Below are 17,699 nucleotides of genomic sequence, written 5' to 3'. Positions count from 1 at the left end.
CCGCCCAGTCCGAGCAGCAGGGTTTCATCTGCTTGAAGATCTTGGCCTTTCTGTGCAAAGTAACAAACACTGTTGCACCAACCTGCTTTTACATCTTTGAAACCTCCCAAATAAAGTCTGCAATTTTTGTCCAATAGTAGTTCTGGCCAATATATCAAGTCATGGCAGTTCTCGACATATTGTCTCATAACTTGATGAAGGCAAATACAAGCATGTGGAGAAGAAACTCTAAAAGTGTGCTACGTGCAGGTAGTTCTAAACGTGGCAACAGTTTTGTACGAGAACATTCAACCATGTCAATGCCTTGCTGGAGATCTTTCGTGGGTTGCCGGTGGCACAGAGAATGCCATTTAAAGTTTTCCGTACCGACCACTGCTTCATCTGTTGGTATTTCCGACAGGGTGTACATTATAAACCCATGTGCTAGTCCACAAACCTACCTTCTGATCCAGCTTCCTGTGACTGAATGTGGTACCTCTGTTTGCCAAGCAGAAAGGTTAGAATGTGCCTGTACTGTGCCAGTACTAGACTAGTCGATCAATAAGTCTCCCATCCTTCATACCTCTAGCAACTGCTGCTGTTCTGCAAGCAGTGACAAACAGGCGCAACCGAGTCCCATCACTGAAAGTAGTGTCTGTACTCTGCATTCTTTGCTGTTGTCAGTTTCCTGCACTTTTGGTAGTAAATGATTATTAGAGCCAAGTGGCCATTTGCATTAGATTGCTTTAGAAACTGTTTAAGCATTAGTTCATTGAATTGTTTAGCCTTGGTTTCATGAGCAACCTTCATTCACCCTTACACCAAACTTGGAATAACTGTGCAAGTGTCATCTAAAAAGCAAAAGGAGGCCCAAACTGTGGAGTTGTTCTGAATATAATGGAATGTCAAGCTTGTTGCTAGGCTAGAATTTTATGCCTTGAAGGGCATTCAGTTATTTGCAGCTGTGAAGCTGAGCTGGAGGTACCTGTATTTACTCTACAATAAAGATCATCTTTTTCTCTTCATCTGTCCTGAGGTTGATCTTTACATTGGCGACGAGATGTTTTGATCTGCGCAGGGGGCAGATAACCTGTATCAGTACCTCCACCCATGGATTAATCTACTTCTATGGACAAAATAACTCATTGTGCAAGTTTTCTGCAACGTATCTCTTCCACCAATTCACTCCTACATACTGTGTGAGTACAGGCGTGATCTAGGCTAGACTGACATTACCCTATTACTAATTTCTTTCATGTTTGCCTCAATTTACCCTGACTCTACCTACTCCTCTGGTGAGTGAAGGGGTTCAAAGAGATGCAAAGAGATTTCTGCAGCGTGACTGAATTCGATGGAGAGGATTTTTACGGCGTATTTAAATTACAATAGGGAGATTTTTGCGGCGTGACTGAGTTTCATTCAGAGGATTTGTACTACGCTGTTACCGGAATGCTTTGAGATATCTCCCCGTTCTCGTTCATAATACTGAGTGTATCTGTATTTGTGAGGAAGTAAATAACATTTACATAAATCCTGGGAAATGCTAAAGGTTGAATACCACTTTACTTGAATGTAAACATGTTCAACGGAAATACTAAAGGCTGAATACCACTTTAATTGAATGTAAACACGTTCAACGTATCTTAACGTTGCTCACCGTTTAGCCTTAGGCAGTGCTGAGACTTGTGCGGTATCCATGGTACGGTACCCATGCCGATTCCGACTTCTCATACTGACTCCTTCCTCAGGTCTACACTAACACTTTCTCACACCCAACTTCCTCTAAAAAGAACAACGTGAACTGCACGTGCCGGCGGCCATCTTGGACAATTGGGAAGGATTTCCTGTATTTTCAATAGCGGCACGACGTTCTGCACCTGCTAATTTAAATTGCTTAGTACCGATATTGTTCCTTTCACGCTAAAAGACCCAATTAATGTTTTACAGTTCAAGGAGAAGGATTTCCCTTGTTGGCAATAACGGCACAGCTCGTTTCTAACATTTCATGAGGAACTCTTCAAGCAAAACTTTCACAAGACGACTAATAAGAAGACAACAACAATTTGGTTTGTTATTTTCTAATTTTTATTTTAGTTTATTATATTAGTTTCTTGTTTTGTATAACTTTTGTTTCCTTGCAGGTGGGACTGTTATCGTAATTTTTTGTTTATCATTGTGCGTAGACAAGCCATTTTACTCCATCATTTAGGTGTTGAAGGTTGGCGCCTGTATGAAAATCTTCCCGAACTCTCTTTGGGAATGGGTGATGGTCAACCGAACAATGTATATGAAATGACTATGCAAATGTTAGATTTACGTTTTACTACTAAAGTGAATGTCGTATTAGAAAGACAAAAGTTTTTTTGCCGTACGCAAAAGATAGATGAGGATTTTGCTAGTTATGTTGCAGCTTTAAGAGGTCTTTGACTTACCTGCTGTTTTGAAGTTTTGGCAGACTCTCTTATTCGCGATCAAAAAGTCAGGTGTACAAATAATAAGAGAATACATGAAAAGCTTCTTATTAAAGATCCAACTTTGGGAGAAGCGATTCAAATTGCCAAAGGGTTAGAACATACTGATTTGTGGATAAAAGAGATGGAAAGTTGTAGCAACTTATGTAGCAACTTCACGGTAAAGAAAGAGCAAGTCGCAAAAGGGGCCGAAATTCAGTCATGTATAGATGAGACTAAAGTAGTGAAACCACATGTTAAAGCTTCACCTTCCACTTCTCTCAACAAGTTCAGTAATAACCCTAGTAACCTTAGCACTAATCTTCATTCAGATAATGCTGCACCGGCAAGGGTTGTTAAATGCTATCCTTGTGGAGCCCCTGGACATATAGCTTCCAGTCTCAATTGTGTGGCTAGGAACATTGTGTAGAGTTTGTGGGAAGAGAGGCCATCTTGCCAAGGTCGGCAGGACAAAAACTCGATTACATGTGAGAATGTTCAAGAATTGATGCTATGTATTGATGAATTTAATGTTCCTGTGGAGTTATATCATAATCACGCTGTCTTGGAGTGTGTCATTATCAAAGAAAGCATGTGTGTTAGAAAAACCTCACTGCATCATAAGTTTGGATAAGCAAGATGTTAATATGCTTGTTGATTCAGGAAGTTTGTATACCCTGATGTCTAAGGATATGTACTTTAAAGTATGGAAAGAAGAAAGCGATGTTGAGTCCTTGATCAAGCCTGATATCAAGGCTGTTGGTTATGGTGGGAAAACGATTGATATTTTGGGACTGAAGTGGATGACGATATCATTTAGTGGAAAGAAAGCATATTGTCAGGTATACCTAACAAAGCAAGGGTCTAACTTATTAGGTTGGCGCCACCAAAAAGATTTAAATATAATTCTCAATCCAAATGCTGATGTACCGGTCATGTCCACAATAATACATGATGTAAATTCAACGTATTCAATGAATTTGATGGGAAAATACCCAGATGTCTTTTCTAATGACTTGGGCAAGCTTAAGAATTTTTCACACAAAATTATTTTAAAGAAAAATGCAATCTCGATAGTGCATAAGGTGAGAAATTTGCCTTATTTGATGATAGGTCCACTGCAAGATGAGCTTAGAAAATTGCTTGCACAAAGAATTATAGAACCTATCGAAGCCTCTGAGTGCTTGGCCCCCATCATAGTCGCACCTAAGGATGGGGGAAGAAGATCCGCTTATGTGTGGACTTGCGTGACTTAAACAGGAACATTTGGGTTGATAGACAACCTTTGCCTAATATCTCTGAGATGTTGACAAGTATGGGTGGTGGCATTGTTTTTAGTGTGATCGATATGTCTGCAGCATATCATCAGAAGTCAAGGCATCTCACTTCATTTGTTACACCTCTGGGTGCATTTTGCTATTGCAGGATGCCATTCGGCCTAGCCTCTGCCTCGGCGGTGTTTAAGAGAGTAATGCAACACATTTTTGACGGTATGGCTGATGTTTTGTGTTTTCAAGATGATGTGTTTGTTGTAGGAGAAGATTATGCACATCATGGTGTAGTAATGGAAGAGGTTCTGAAAAGAATGAGAAGTAATGGGCTGACCATAAAGAGTGAAAAGTGTCAATTGAGAAAGAGTTCTGTAACATATCTGGGACACAAGATATCTAAAGATGGTATCAAACCCAAGAAAAGTATTCTTACTGCCATCAAGGATGCTCCCACTCCTTGCAATAAGGGCCAGTTGAAATTGTTTCTTGGCTTAGCTGAGTATTGTTCAAAATTCGTGAAGGGGTTTACAGAAGTTGTTGAACCTTTGAAGATACAGGTGAAAAAGTGGATCACATTTGAGTAGACTAATGGTTGTGATAGTGCATTCAACAAAATAAAGAATTGTATTGTAGAAGCTCCTACTCTAGGTCACTTTAATATGAAGGACAAGACTTACATTACGACTGATGATAGTGCCATTGGGATTGGTACAGTTCTGCTCAAGTGTGTGATGGCAATAAAAAGATTATTGGATTTGCATCCAGAAGGTTGCATGATGCAGAATTGTCGTGTTCGGTAATTGAAAAAGAAGCCCTAGCATGTTGTTGGGAAATAAAGCATTTGAGGTATTTTGTTTGGGGTTTGCCATTCAGAGTTTGTACGGATCATAAACCTCTAGTGCATTTGTTTAAAGGAGGGAGAGGCCTAGAGGGTAGTGTCACTCCCAGGATTTCCCGGTGGATGCTGTCAGTACTGGAATATAACTTTGTGGTCAAATATGTTTGAGGATTTGGAAATGTTGTAGCTGATTATCTGTCAAGAATGCCTATAGAAGCAGTTAATGTGGATGAAGTTATTGAAGAGGTGTTTCAGAGTAGCAATGGAGAGGCTACTTTTAACAAACAAGAATGGAAAGATGCTATGTTAAGTGATGATGTATTGCAGTGTGTTATAAGGTGTGTATCGGATGGATGGAGTGAGAACCTCATTGAAGATGTTAGTTTTAGGAGTTTCCACCATGTGGAGGAGGAGCTTAGGGTTTGTGATGGACAATTATTGAGAAGATGTCAGATTGTACCACAGCTGGGATTGAGGAGGAAAATTGTAAATATCACTCATGAAGGGCATCTAGAAAGAAATATGACTAAGAGGAGGGTACGGCAGTCATATTGGTGGCCCGGCATGGATGGTGAGATAGACGATGTAGTGAAAGAGTGCCATGCTTGTGCCCAAGCTGATAAGACTAAAGTAATTAGACAACCTCTTGTAGCATGTGTGTCATTTCCCAAACGCCCATGGGAAAAGGTTGCAATTGATTTTTTGGGTCCCATCACTAAACTTGGGTCACAAAGCAAGTTCCTCATGGTTCTAGTTGATTATCATTCTAAATGGTTTGTGGTTGAATCCACAGAGTGTGTGAGTACACAAAAAGTAATTGCATTCATGGAAAGGAAGTTCTTGAATGAGGGAATTCCGAAAATCTTAATATCAGATAACGAGTTCAATTGGTGTCAAAAGAGATGCAAGATTTTTTGTGTAGATTTGGAATCAAACATGAGAGAGTTGCTCTCTTCAGGCCTCAAGCCAATGGCTTAGTTGAGAGGATAAATCGTTTAATAATGGAGAATATCCAGTTATCACTTTCTAATGGATTGTCATGGTTTGAAGAACTCAAAAAACTCATCTGGTCATATAGAGTCACACCGCATTTTATGACCGGAGTTTCACCATTCATATCTCTTAAAGGTCGTGAGCCTGGTGTCAAGGAAACTCCTGGATGGCTGAAAGATAAGGGCTGTGTATGGGTTGACAGGACTGCTGTAGAGAGTGATGTGGCCCAACGACAGATGGCTGTGACGAGGTATTACAATGCACAAAAAGGTGTAAAGAACCTTGATGTGAGAGAAGGAGATTGGGTGGTTGTAAGACGTGAGGAATTGTCTTAAAAGGAGACAGCATATTTTCTAGACCTTTACAAGTGAGAACTGTAAAAAAAGGACATTGTTATTCTGTCAGATGGCTCTGCTTGGAGCACTGGAAACGTTTGTAAATGTCGTGCTCCTTTGCCTGTTTCTGATAACTAATGTTACATTCTGTCAATGTGATTTCTATATAATTCTTGTTGGCTTATTATTATGGGGGAACAATGTGTGGAGTTGTTATGAATATAATGGAATGTCAAGCTTGTTGCTAGGCTAGAATGTTATGCCTTGAAGGGCATTCAGTTATTTGCAGCTGTGAAGCTGAGCTGGAGGTACCTGTAATTACTCTACAATAAAGATCATCTTTTTCTCTTCATCTGGCCTGAGGTTGATCTTTACACAAACCCATACAATAAGGGAATTACAATACACAACCAGACCTAGATCTTGACATGTTTTGACCATCTACAGAACTGCAGTCTTCTACATAAAGATTCAAGGTTTGGCATCCTTTCCTTGATAATAAAGTTTCCTCATGCCCAATCGTACCATGATTATTGATATTTTCTATGGATTATCTCATTTCCAATCATCAAGCTTGATACACCTTCCATTTATTAAGCACTGTACGCAACCTGGTTCACCAATACCGAACACATGGTAAATTACTATGGATTTACCTTGTTTGTAATCCACAGACTCAGACCTTGCTGAATTTAAAAGCAAAACAAGAGGAGAGAGCATCCTACTGGTATTATGTGATGTATAATAACAGGCATTTGAAATAATGTATCTCTTGAGTAAATACTTTTATTATTATGTGACATCAAGCAAGAACAATTATTCATATGATATATATAACTGATGGACGAAACTGGCTAAAAGTACTACACAATTATGCCCCTGAGCACCATTAGACTATGCAATTGTATCAAGCTGGAGGAGGACCTCGAGGCCTGGACCACTCTGCTGGAGAATATGCCCACAGGTCTGGATGGGGATGAGGAACGGGACAAGCAAACCCAGGAAATGGAATCCTCTGCTGAACAAGGACACACATAGGTTACAGGGGAGGTTGAGACAACAGCAGAGGATACCTCGGGATCGAGGTGAATGGTGGGACCAAGGGAAGTGGGGAGGGGTGAGCTGTTGGGGCAAACCAGCTGGCGAGCGGGACAGGACATAAAGGACTACATATTTGGGGGCCACATAACATAGCATTGGAGGCAACGGGGATAAAACCAAGGGGGAAGAGACCAAAGGAGAAAAGAAACAGGACTGCGTTCCTTGGACTGTATCAGTACTAAGGATGACGAGGAAGGGAAGCAAAACGACTGTACCCAACTTGTTCATCATATTTTTTGGTTATTGTTCTCTTATAATTTGATGGTGATTCATGTATAAATGTATGCCAATTGGTGCGTTTTTCTACCATGCGCTATTGTTGGACACACTGTTAATCAAAAACCAATAAAAAGAATTTATATATAAAAAAACTGTAACTGCATAATCTTCCATTTACAGAACAAAGAAACGGCTGGAGTGTTGTATCAAGAGCTATATAAAACGAATTATTATCATTATTATTCTTCAGAGATACACTTACCACTGTCATGCTTCAAAGTCTCATTCTTGATCATGACGAACCCGTCTCCGCCGCCAGCAATATAGGAAGGTAAGATAACTTTGTAAACCTTGTCAGCTTCCAAAGGCCTGTAGACTGGTACGCGGCACTCAGTGCAGAGAGCATCTACTTTGACAACTCTGTTTCCTGATTTTCTTGTGAGATCATAGACAATACGGATTCCTTAACAAAAAACAAAACATAAAACAGAGTACATAATTTTCAATATGAATATGGCTCACTGCTTTTGGTGCATGAGAAGTTCTAATGGCAACCTATCAGGAATGAAATTCAAATTAAAAGAGACAAGAACACTTTCTTTAAAATATATTCTGCAAATCTGGAGATTTATGCAAAATCCCTTGTGTTCAGAACCTAAATACATTCTGAAAGACAGCAAGTAGGTACCAATACACGCAAGATTTTTATTGTCACAATGAGCAAACTTGGGAACTAGCGACCTGATTGTAAAGGGGTTCTCTAAGTGCTTCTTTTGGTCTACAGGGCCTACGGGAACCATGGGCCCACTTTACCCCGAGTAATGGCTGTTTGATGCTACTAAACCAGGGAGGGGCCCCAAACGCATTAGTGGGGCCAAGGCGCCCATGATACACAACTGTTGACTTGTTGCGCCATACTCTAGGGGGCATATTCTCCACTTTAGCGCAGCAAAAGTGGCGAAAGAATCATCTCCCCATTCACAAGCTGGTGCACACATCCCAAGTTTAATAACGATAGCGTCCGCAAAACTCATCGCCACGAAGGAGAGCGGCAAATAACGCTAATGATATGCAGAGTAGGCATTTCCGTGCAAAAACACACGAAAACACCACCTCGCGATATTCTTAACGACTAGCCAGATCTGCGATGCGAAACCCAAACAGGTGATAAGGCGCGTTAGCAGCAGGGATCTAACACCTACCTTTTACTGGTGTTAACCAGGATGACTAACTGCATCTGAAGACCAACACTTGGCATGGAGACACTGATCATGCAGCTCATAGACCCAAGAAGTCCACAACACCCACCGACACCCCCAATGCCCCCCTGACCACACCCCCCCCACGGACTACCACCTAGGCAGCGCAGAACTGGACAGCAGACGTTCCGAAAACCGCTTGGCCGCTCAGCCACATAGTAGCAGAATGTGGGTAGAGGTGGGAACCAAGTATGTGAGAAGGAGGCAAGTCACCCATGATTAAGAATGCACACAATGCCAAGTGTGGCGTTGATGTGCTGGACAGACCTCAGTATGGAGAGCACAGACCTGTCCACGTGGACATATACTGCTGTGTCTGTAGTGTTGTGGACAGTAGACACAACCATGTCACCTCAGGCAGTGGGGAAGAGCTGGGACATGTAGCTAAGCCACCCCTCCCCCCGTAAGCAAAAATGTTGCAATGTAGCATGCACCCGGAGGGCGGGCTCGCACAAACGGAGTAATGAAGGAGCGCTAGACCGTTGGGGGTCCAGGATCATACATGCCAAGTGCTGTGTGTATCCGACTCCCACACAAGGCACAGCCAGACGAGGGACCAACTGATACACACCCCACACACAGGAGTCCCTCTACGAAGACATCTTGCATGGAATGGCCTTCACACTTACTCCCACAACATCCCAGGCGTACAAACGTTGCACACTAAAACAACTCATAGATCCGAGATGTGGCATTTCATTCACAGACCTGCCTCAGGTCAGAATAGTGCAGCTACAACAAGAGCCACTAACGCAATGGCAGACCAACCCGGGCACATGCACAACCCCAGTCACGTGGAACTGTACCTAGCATGAATGCTGCATTTACTAGGCCAATGGCAGTGCTGCGGATCAGTTACCGTCTAAGCTTCTGCCTTGCCAATGTCACCTGCGTTCAGCCTGTCTGGCATGGTCGGTCATGCATATTCGAATTGTCCATGGATGTCTGTCTATCAACAGGACGGGAGCTGAACTTGACTTTGACATGTGTGTGCGCCCCCTGTTGGCCCACGACCAGGAGTGTCACCGTGATACCGGTTTATGGGACGCCTGGATACTTGGCTCACATTCTGGCAGCTGGACCTGGGAGATTGCACAATTCCTCGTGTGCAGTGACCACATTGAACCGCTCCCCTATTGGGCTGTAGTGCTAATTGGTGTAAGGGGGTGGACGCAGCACATCTGTCCGGACCTGCTAGTGGATCTCCTTGCCATCCTGTTTGATGAAGTTGACAACGACCTCATGTTGACAATGTTCGCCTACAAAGCTGCAATTGCTTTCATGGACGAGTAACTACGTACCTGCACGTAACTGAACTGAATTGCCAAAGGTTCGATGCTCAGGGCAAATAGAAGAGGTGAAAGCAGGCAGCCCTGCTTGTGCCTCTGCTAAGTGCGAATGGGAGTGACGTAGACCCGTTGACCTGAACTCTTGAGTGTGAGTGCTTATAGTTAGCCCTGACCATATTAGTGAACCTCTCCCCAAAGCCAAAACGTTGCATGGTAAAAAGAGGAACGACCAATCCACCCTGTCAAAGACCTTCTCGGCGCCTAAGCCCACCATCACCGGAATTTTACATTTGGAAACCTTTTCCATCAGATGTATAGTCCTCCGAATGTTGTCATGCATCTGTCTCCCTTTTATGAAGCCAGATTGATCAGGGTGGATTAGTGCGGGCATTAAGTTTTCTAGTCTTGGGGCCAGTATTGCTGAGAATATTTTAGCGTCTAAGGTTTAATAAGGCAATAGGCCTGTAAGAGGCACAACTCTGGGGGGTTTTCCCCACTTTGGGAATAACGGTGACTACTGCCTCAGCCATAGAATTCGATACATTGGAATCCTCCGCTATTGCATTGAATAAGGAGTTGAGGTGGGGTATAAGCTCTGACGCGAATATTTTATAAAAGTGTGCCGTCAGCCCATCGTGCCCGGGAGATTTGTGTGGTTTGAGTTTCAAGATTGCTTTTCCTACGTCCTCAGGGGTAATAAGGCCGTTTAGCTGGTCATTCTCCAAAGGCGGGACTTGGAGCAGCTCCTGTGAATCTAAGTAGTGTTGCTACAAGTCTTTATCCGGGGGTGTACCTGTGTATAGATCTTTCTGAAACCCATATGCACGCTGTTACTTCGTCCGTGTGTGTTAAAGTACCGTCCCCATCACAAATGCCCGCTATGTATTCACGTTCCCTTTTTTCGCGCAGCTTTCTTGCTAGGTGAGTCCCCACCTTACCTCCCTGGGCATAGGATATCTGCAGGAGCCGCAACAACGTGTATTATGCCCAGTTTGTATAAATCGCATTTATTTTCCCCTTCAGTGCACTGAGCTGTTGTTGCTGTACCCGAGATGGCGCCGTCCTATGGTCTCTCTCTACTTTCTCTAGTTCCGCCCCCAGCTCAACCCTTTCCTTAGCCCTCCGTTTATTCAATGTGAAGTTTAATTCAATACATTTGCCTCTGAGGACAGCTTTAAACGCGTCCCAGTTGTTTTGAGGTTATGCGGCCTGGGGTTGATTTAGTTCAAAGTAGTCTGCTTGTTCCCCAAGTGGTGTGTCCTGTCAATCTTGATTTTCAACTGTCGCCGGCTCAAAATCTCAGCAAAAAGCCCCACCACGAAGGCCTCCAGATCTGGCCCCTCCGCGCCTTCCTCTAGGTCCCTTATTCCATTGGTCTCCCCCCTGGACCTGTTTTCTAAGTCTTCGGCCTTCAGAAGCACCTGTTGGAGTTGCGACTGGAGATACTGTTGCTTTCATGTAACTTAAGAGTGCAAGTGTCCAGCTTTTGCGTCTGGACCTCATTCTCCAGGTCCCAGGAGCCCACAGCATCTATCTCTTGCTGGAGGGCAGACATGCGTTCGGTAAGGTCGGCATTTAGTTGGTCCATAGAGGTCAGCAGGTCTTGTTTGATCTCTGTACAGAGTTCAGATTTAAAGTCCCTGAGCGAGGTCACTAGGTCCTCCCTGGTGAGAGCCATTGTGCTTGCTTGCTTGCCCCCCTTCTTTGTGGGCTTGTCTCCTCTCTGCTGGCGCGAACAAGTTAGAGAACTTGTTCGCCGCCTTTTTCGGTGGCATATGGGCAGCGTTCTAGGCCTTCTTCACTTTACCGGGCAACCCCCCCCCATCCAAACTACGGCCCCTTTATGGAGGCTATTGCTGTGTAGTGGCCTTCTATCAGGTAGGAGCCAGATCAGTGGTAACTCACTAAATTCAGCCTGAGGCGGCCATCTTTGGGTCAGGCGTGTAGTATGACTGTGTGTAGCAAAGCGATGCACATCTGACTTTTAAATTTTGAATCAGGGTGATATGCATCAGTTCATTGTCCTTTATTTTCGACCCCCATCAAATTGCTGGTTTAGGCCTCATCCTATATCCCTGGTGAGTTACTGGTCCAGGTGCCATCTTAAGGTCATGAGTTACATCTAGCATTCAGCCCAGCTTTTGGCCCACATGCTCTCTGCGTTGACGTGGTGCAACTCAGTGGAGAGGACCCCCCACCGGGCCGCCTCAGCGCTCCACTCCACATCAGTCACAAGGCTCCACTCACCTCCTCGGTGCGTCAGAACAGGTAGGGCTAAGGGCGCCGCTTTAACTCGAGGCCCTGCTCTGGGGCCGCACGCCTCCCAGATCGCGTAGGCATTTTGCCGCAAAGGGAAATTTATCACCGGCCTCACCTTCACTTCTGCGCAGCACCTACCGGTGGTTTTCCTTTCCCACTGCTCGTTTTTCAGGCCGAGATAAAGCCGCCCGGCCTCATTCTTCCCCTGGCTTCGCACGGACAAGGTCTTAGTTGCCATTTTGGGCTCACGCTCCACTTTGAGCACCACAGAGAAACATTAATTCCGCCTCGTGGACGAACCGGGTTTGGACTGCCGGGCTCTCAATGCCGTCACTGCACATTCCGGACCATTTCAGGAAAACGTTGGCACTCTCGCTGTGATTTGGCCGTATCCGACAGTTGCGGGGCTCCGGAGCTGGTGTGGATCATGTCCACCCAGCCATCTTGCCTCCCCACCGGATGTGTACGCATTTATATTTTAAGATGGTTTGGGTGCTTATACATAACAACATTTTGGATGCCTGTGAAGCTTCATAAATTTAAGTTGAAGAAGTTACTGGGAACTAGTTTTTTTATGGGCTTGTTGTGGGCGAATGGCTGTTGAGCTTCCGTGACCGTCTTAGAGCCGCAAGTGGGCATACGGCATGGAATTCTGACTGACTTGCTTAAGCAGTAGGACTTGTTATAGGTTTTTACTTTTTGGGGATTTAAGTAGATTAGTGATTGCTAGTTGTCTTTATGGCAGAAACGGCAGTTTATATGCTGCACGCACTGATCGACTGATCGCATGTTGCGATGGTCGTGCGCGGCACTGGTGTGTCAGAAGGAAGCTGGTCGGGCTTGTTTGTGCTTGGACGCGCACAGTAGCCAGCGGTGTTTGTGCAAGGTGCCTTTGGCTAGGAAAAGAGCACAATAATAAATCATTTTTGTGAAAATTATTTTTAAACAGATTTGCTCACCTGAAGTGGGTCTGAGCTTAGAGGACGTTCTCGTAGTGTCAGCCAAATGGACTGCAGTGCTCGCGTTTTTAGCCGGTGGCTGTTTTAAATTGGGAAGTAGCTAACACCTAGTAGTAGATGGTCAGCTGCCATATTTTGGGATTAAAACATTCAATTTTTTTCCAGTCAGTCAGCTTCTTAACGACACATTTGGGAAGAGAAAGAGCTGAAGAATGCTGGTTGTTGATGTTTGCTGAGGGAAGGGAGTTTTATTATTTGTGATTTGTGAGTTGGATATTTGGTTTGGAGTATTAATTTGAGGGCCTTAGAGTGGCTTACCAGCAGTACTTTTTTTCGCAGCAATTTTCATTTCCTTTTCATTGGTACATCAAGGGCATGTCGGCCTACATATGAGCATAGCATCAATGTTGTGTTTGCATATAGTGTCCCTGCGTGGAAACCGTAGTTCCGCCCCTTGTTGTCCCAGCTGATACGCCGTATCAGCTGTGACGTGATCAGCTGCCATCTGTCGTTGACAGTTGACAGCTGACCACTTAACCCTTCGGACGTTTCGCCTACTCCGCCTCCGGAGTACTGTGTTGGCTTATGCTGAATAAAGTAAATCTTCTACCAGTATCATCGACTTGTTTATTCAACAATTTGGTGACGAGCGCCAACACAGGAAACCACGGAAATAACAATTTTGAAGGACTTAAAGGAAATTCAAAAAAAAAAAAAGGAAACTTATGCATAAATTCAAGGCATCACCCTGAAGGGTTAAATCTATTGAAAAATACACTGCAACGTTTACTTTGAAGAGATTGAAAGGTCAGTCACTTTTTATTCAGTTTAAAGGAAGATTAAAGGACTACTCGACATTATTCGACCAAAATTGTATGGGAAAAAATATACGTCAAGAACATTTGAAAGAAAAAAATAAGAGATTCCTGTCGGCAAGCAAATCGGGCAGGTAGTCTTGGCGTACAAAACTAACTTAATGGTGATTTGCGTTGCTAAATGTTTCATAAGAAGAAACAGCGAGAGTTGAGCCGTTTTACTGAAATCTAAATTGTTAAAATATATGTAGCCGTCAGCATTGATGTAGCGTCTTCGTGGAAGTTGGTAAAAGCATACCGAGATTGCGAAGCTACGAAATGAGGAAATGTCAGCATTAACGGCATCAACTGCCATTCTTCAACGAACTCGCAGATGATCAACTGACATTCCACAAGTAACTAGCGCGCCTGCGCAGCACACAAAGCAACGTGCTCGACGTCAAGACACCATCTTGGTCTCAGGGTCAGCAGTCTAGCTTACGTGCATCTACGTGGAAGCCATTTTGAATAATCAACTTTCACCGTACGCGCAGTTCAGTCACACTCCGTGTCCTTGCTGGCATTACAGTCATCGCGCACTGGATCTCTCGAGGTAACATCTAATTAGCGCGCATTACAATATTTAATACTGTGCATGCATCTAGGGAAAAATAACCTTCTGCGCACTTAACAAGAGTACAGTGAAGTTCACCCTCTTCTATAATTCAAAACGAAAGTGTAATGGAAGCAAATAATTCAGGAGTTGAATGAACATTACTATTTGATCTCATTTATACTGCTGGGGAACTCACAACTTTACCAAATTTCACATTTACTTAAAGTAAATCACCTTGGCAGACCTTTACAGCTCCATAAAATTCACATTGTTGGTTTAATTATATTGAGTACATTTTCAACATATCAGCCTTGCAAATTTTCGGCATGGCATCTGGATGTATTTGGAATCTATCTCCACCTGAAACATTTTTACATGGTGGGGGTGAACCAAAACTAAAGTGGGAGGAATGGAGGGAGTATTTTTTAAATTACATTTCAACATTAGAGGAGGATGATGAGGTCAAACCAGAAAAAAACAAGATGCTAATACATTGCCTTGGTGCTGGTGGTATAAAAGTATATAACTCCATTAACAAAAAAATAAGAGCAGAAAATGAGGGTGACGTTTTTCAAAATGCAATAGATGATTTGAATACATATTATAAACCAACTGTTTGTGTAGGTGTGGATCGCTACAAATTCTTTCACAGGAACCAAGGCAAGTATGAATCAATTGATGATTACGTCTCAGTGTTAAAGAATCTTGCCATAAATTGTCGGTTTGGTGCACTCCAAGATGAGTTCATCAGGGACCAAATTGTAATGCAGAGTTCTAATGAGAATATCCAAGATAACTTGTGGGACAAGGGCGAATACCCTTTGCAAAACATTATCGACATAGCACGCAAGGCTGAACTGACAGGGCGCTGTGCTAAAGCAGTCCTATCTGAAGAAAAAGAGAAAAAAAACAGTGAAAGTGTAAATAAAGTAAGTGATCAGAAAACCAATATAAAACAGAGTTGGAATAAAAGTGGTCAAAAAACGCAAAACCAAAAGTATGAAACAAAAAGCTGAGGGCGCTGTTACAGATGTGGAAGTGCGTCCCATTTGGCAAATGACTTAAAATGCCCAGCACGTGAGGTGAAATGCACAAATTGTGGGTTGAAAGGACATTTTTCAAAAGCATGCAACAGACGTAAAACCAAACAAGTAAAAATAGTTACAGAGGCCAAAGAATTCAAACAAGATTTGTCTGAGGAAGATGATATGAATATGTTTGTCCTCAATATTGAAGATGGAATAAACGGAAATTGTGCATATGAGAATGTTACCAAAACGAAAAAACCTATCTGCAACATGACCATTGGTGGTATAGACATAAGTATAGTGGCAGATTCAGGCTCACACTATACCATTGTAAATGAAAAGGTGTGGTCGGAAAAGTTTAAGGGAAAAATTGGAGATAATCTAACTTAACCTGACATAGTAATAAAGTCTTTTACTGGTGAGCCAATTGATCTGCGAGGTTACCGAACCCTCACTTTTGCCTACAAAGGAAGGGAGTCAATTTGTAAACAATATGTAGCGAAGGTTGGTCCGTCTGTTCTGTGATGGATGGACCAGGGCAATCTCGAAATTATCCTGTGTCCTATGAAGCAGGACCCTGTGCTGATCATAGCAGAGCAGGGAGATTTTAGTAAAAGCCTAATTGCTGAGTTCCCGCGTGTCTTCAGCAAGAAAATAGGTGCATTAAGAGGGTACCTGCACAAAATTAAACTTAAACCAATCACCACTCCAGTGGTACATAAAGTCAGGAACATTCCTTTTGCCATTAAAAGAGAAGTCAAAGAACAACTCGACAATCTGCTAGGAGAAGGAATAATTGAGAGAGTGGAGGCTTCAGAGTGGGTTGCGCCTTTAGTAGTCGCGAAACGGCCCAATGGCAAATTAAGACTTTGTGTGGACCTACGTGATCTAAATAAAAACATAGTGGTCGAGCAATACCCTCTGCCTACGATCAATGAGATGCTGGCCACAACAAAGGGTGTAAAATAGTTTTCTACAATTGATTTGAAGTCGGCATACCACCAAGTGCCACTTCATTTTTTTTTTTTTTTTAAAACAAACTTTATTGTGATTTTCATATGCAGGTATTACAAATTACACCTCACGTTGCACAGGTAATTATTCCGGAAACACAGGATACAATTCAGGTTTTGTGTATTAGCCTTTCAAGTTGTGCTGTTGTCCACAATATAACACGATAAAGTCTCAATCACTCTAGGAGGGTCGCCATTATGTCACAGTATTGTGCTCTCCATACCCAGCCAAGTGCCACTTCATAAAGACAGTAAAAAACTTACAACGTTCATTACACCGTTTGGATGTTACAGATTCACACGTGTCCCGTTTGGTTTGGCCTCTGCAGCCGCAATGTTCCAAAGGTTAATGCATAATATGTTTGATGGTATCCCGGACATCTTAATTTTTCAAGATGATATTCTAGTCATGGGTAGAACAAAAACTGAACATGACCAAAAAGTGAGACAGGTTCTTGAAATATTAAATGATAAAGGATTAACTGCTGAATATAATAAATGCAAATGTGGTTGCAACTCAGTCAACTACCTTGGACATCAAATTACTGGGAATGGTATTAGCCCAAAAAGAGAATTGATGGATGCCATCATGGACTCGCCGGTTCCCACCAACAAAGATGAATTGAGATCATTTTTGGGAATGGTGGAATTCTATGCGAGGTTTATAAGAAATTTCTCACACAAAACTTATGATTTGAGGCAACTCCTCAAATTGAAGAATAAATTTGCATGGTCAAATGACTGTGACAGGAGTTTCAAAAATATAAAAAAAGATATGTGTGCAGCTCTACCCCTAAAAGGTTTTGATACTTCACTTAGAAGCTATGTGACAACCGATGGAAGCAACAAGGGGTTAGGTGCTGTGCTCTCACAAAAAGACTCCAAGGGTGTAGAATACACCATAGCATTCGCATCACGCTCTCTCACTCCCTCTGAAGAGAACTTTTCAGTGATTGAGCGGGAAGCCCTGGCTTGTGTGTGGGCATTGGAACACTTCAGGCATTTTGTGTGGGGCCGCAAAGTCCCATTATGTACAGACCACAAACCATTAACAAAAGTTTTCACCACCAAGGGTTTGTATACGGCATCCCCAAGACTAGCCAGACTTTCTGTTCGTCTTTTCGACTTCATGTATGAAATCGAATATGTTCCTGGATTCAAAAACATAGTTGCAGATTTCCTAAGTAGGTTGCCTGTAGATCATCCAACTAGTGAAACATTTTCCGAGGTGGAAGAGAATGCAATTGCAGCAGTCTTGGAACAGGCATATCCAGGGATGAATGGTTCAAGGAGCAG

The 17,699-nt window shown here is 42.9% G+C and overlaps 1 protein-coding gene across 1 annotated transcript in view; it reads right to left on the bottom strand.

Annotated features, from left to right (window-relative positions):
• Positions 1 to 17,699, bottom strand: part of NT5E (5'-nucleotidase ecto) — a 559,853-nt gene that overhangs the window by 30,596 nt on the left and 511,558 nt on the right. Inside the window, exon 8 of the mRNA XM_085611043.1 lies at positions 7,449 to 7,649. Coding sequence (XP_085467169.1) covers positions 7,449 to 7,649 — 201 coding nt within the window. The remainder of the gene's footprint in view (positions 1 to 7,448; positions 7,650 to 17,699) is intronic.

Source organism: Triturus cristatus, chromosome 6 (assembly GCF_964204655.1).
Source record: "Triturus cristatus chromosome 6, aTriCri1.1, whole genome shotgun sequence".
Taxonomy (NCBI): Eukaryota; Metazoa; Chordata; class Amphibia; order Caudata; family Salamandridae; genus Triturus; species Triturus cristatus.
Note: the sequence above shows the minus strand (reverse complement) of the source record. Positions and strands in the feature narration are given on the sequence as shown.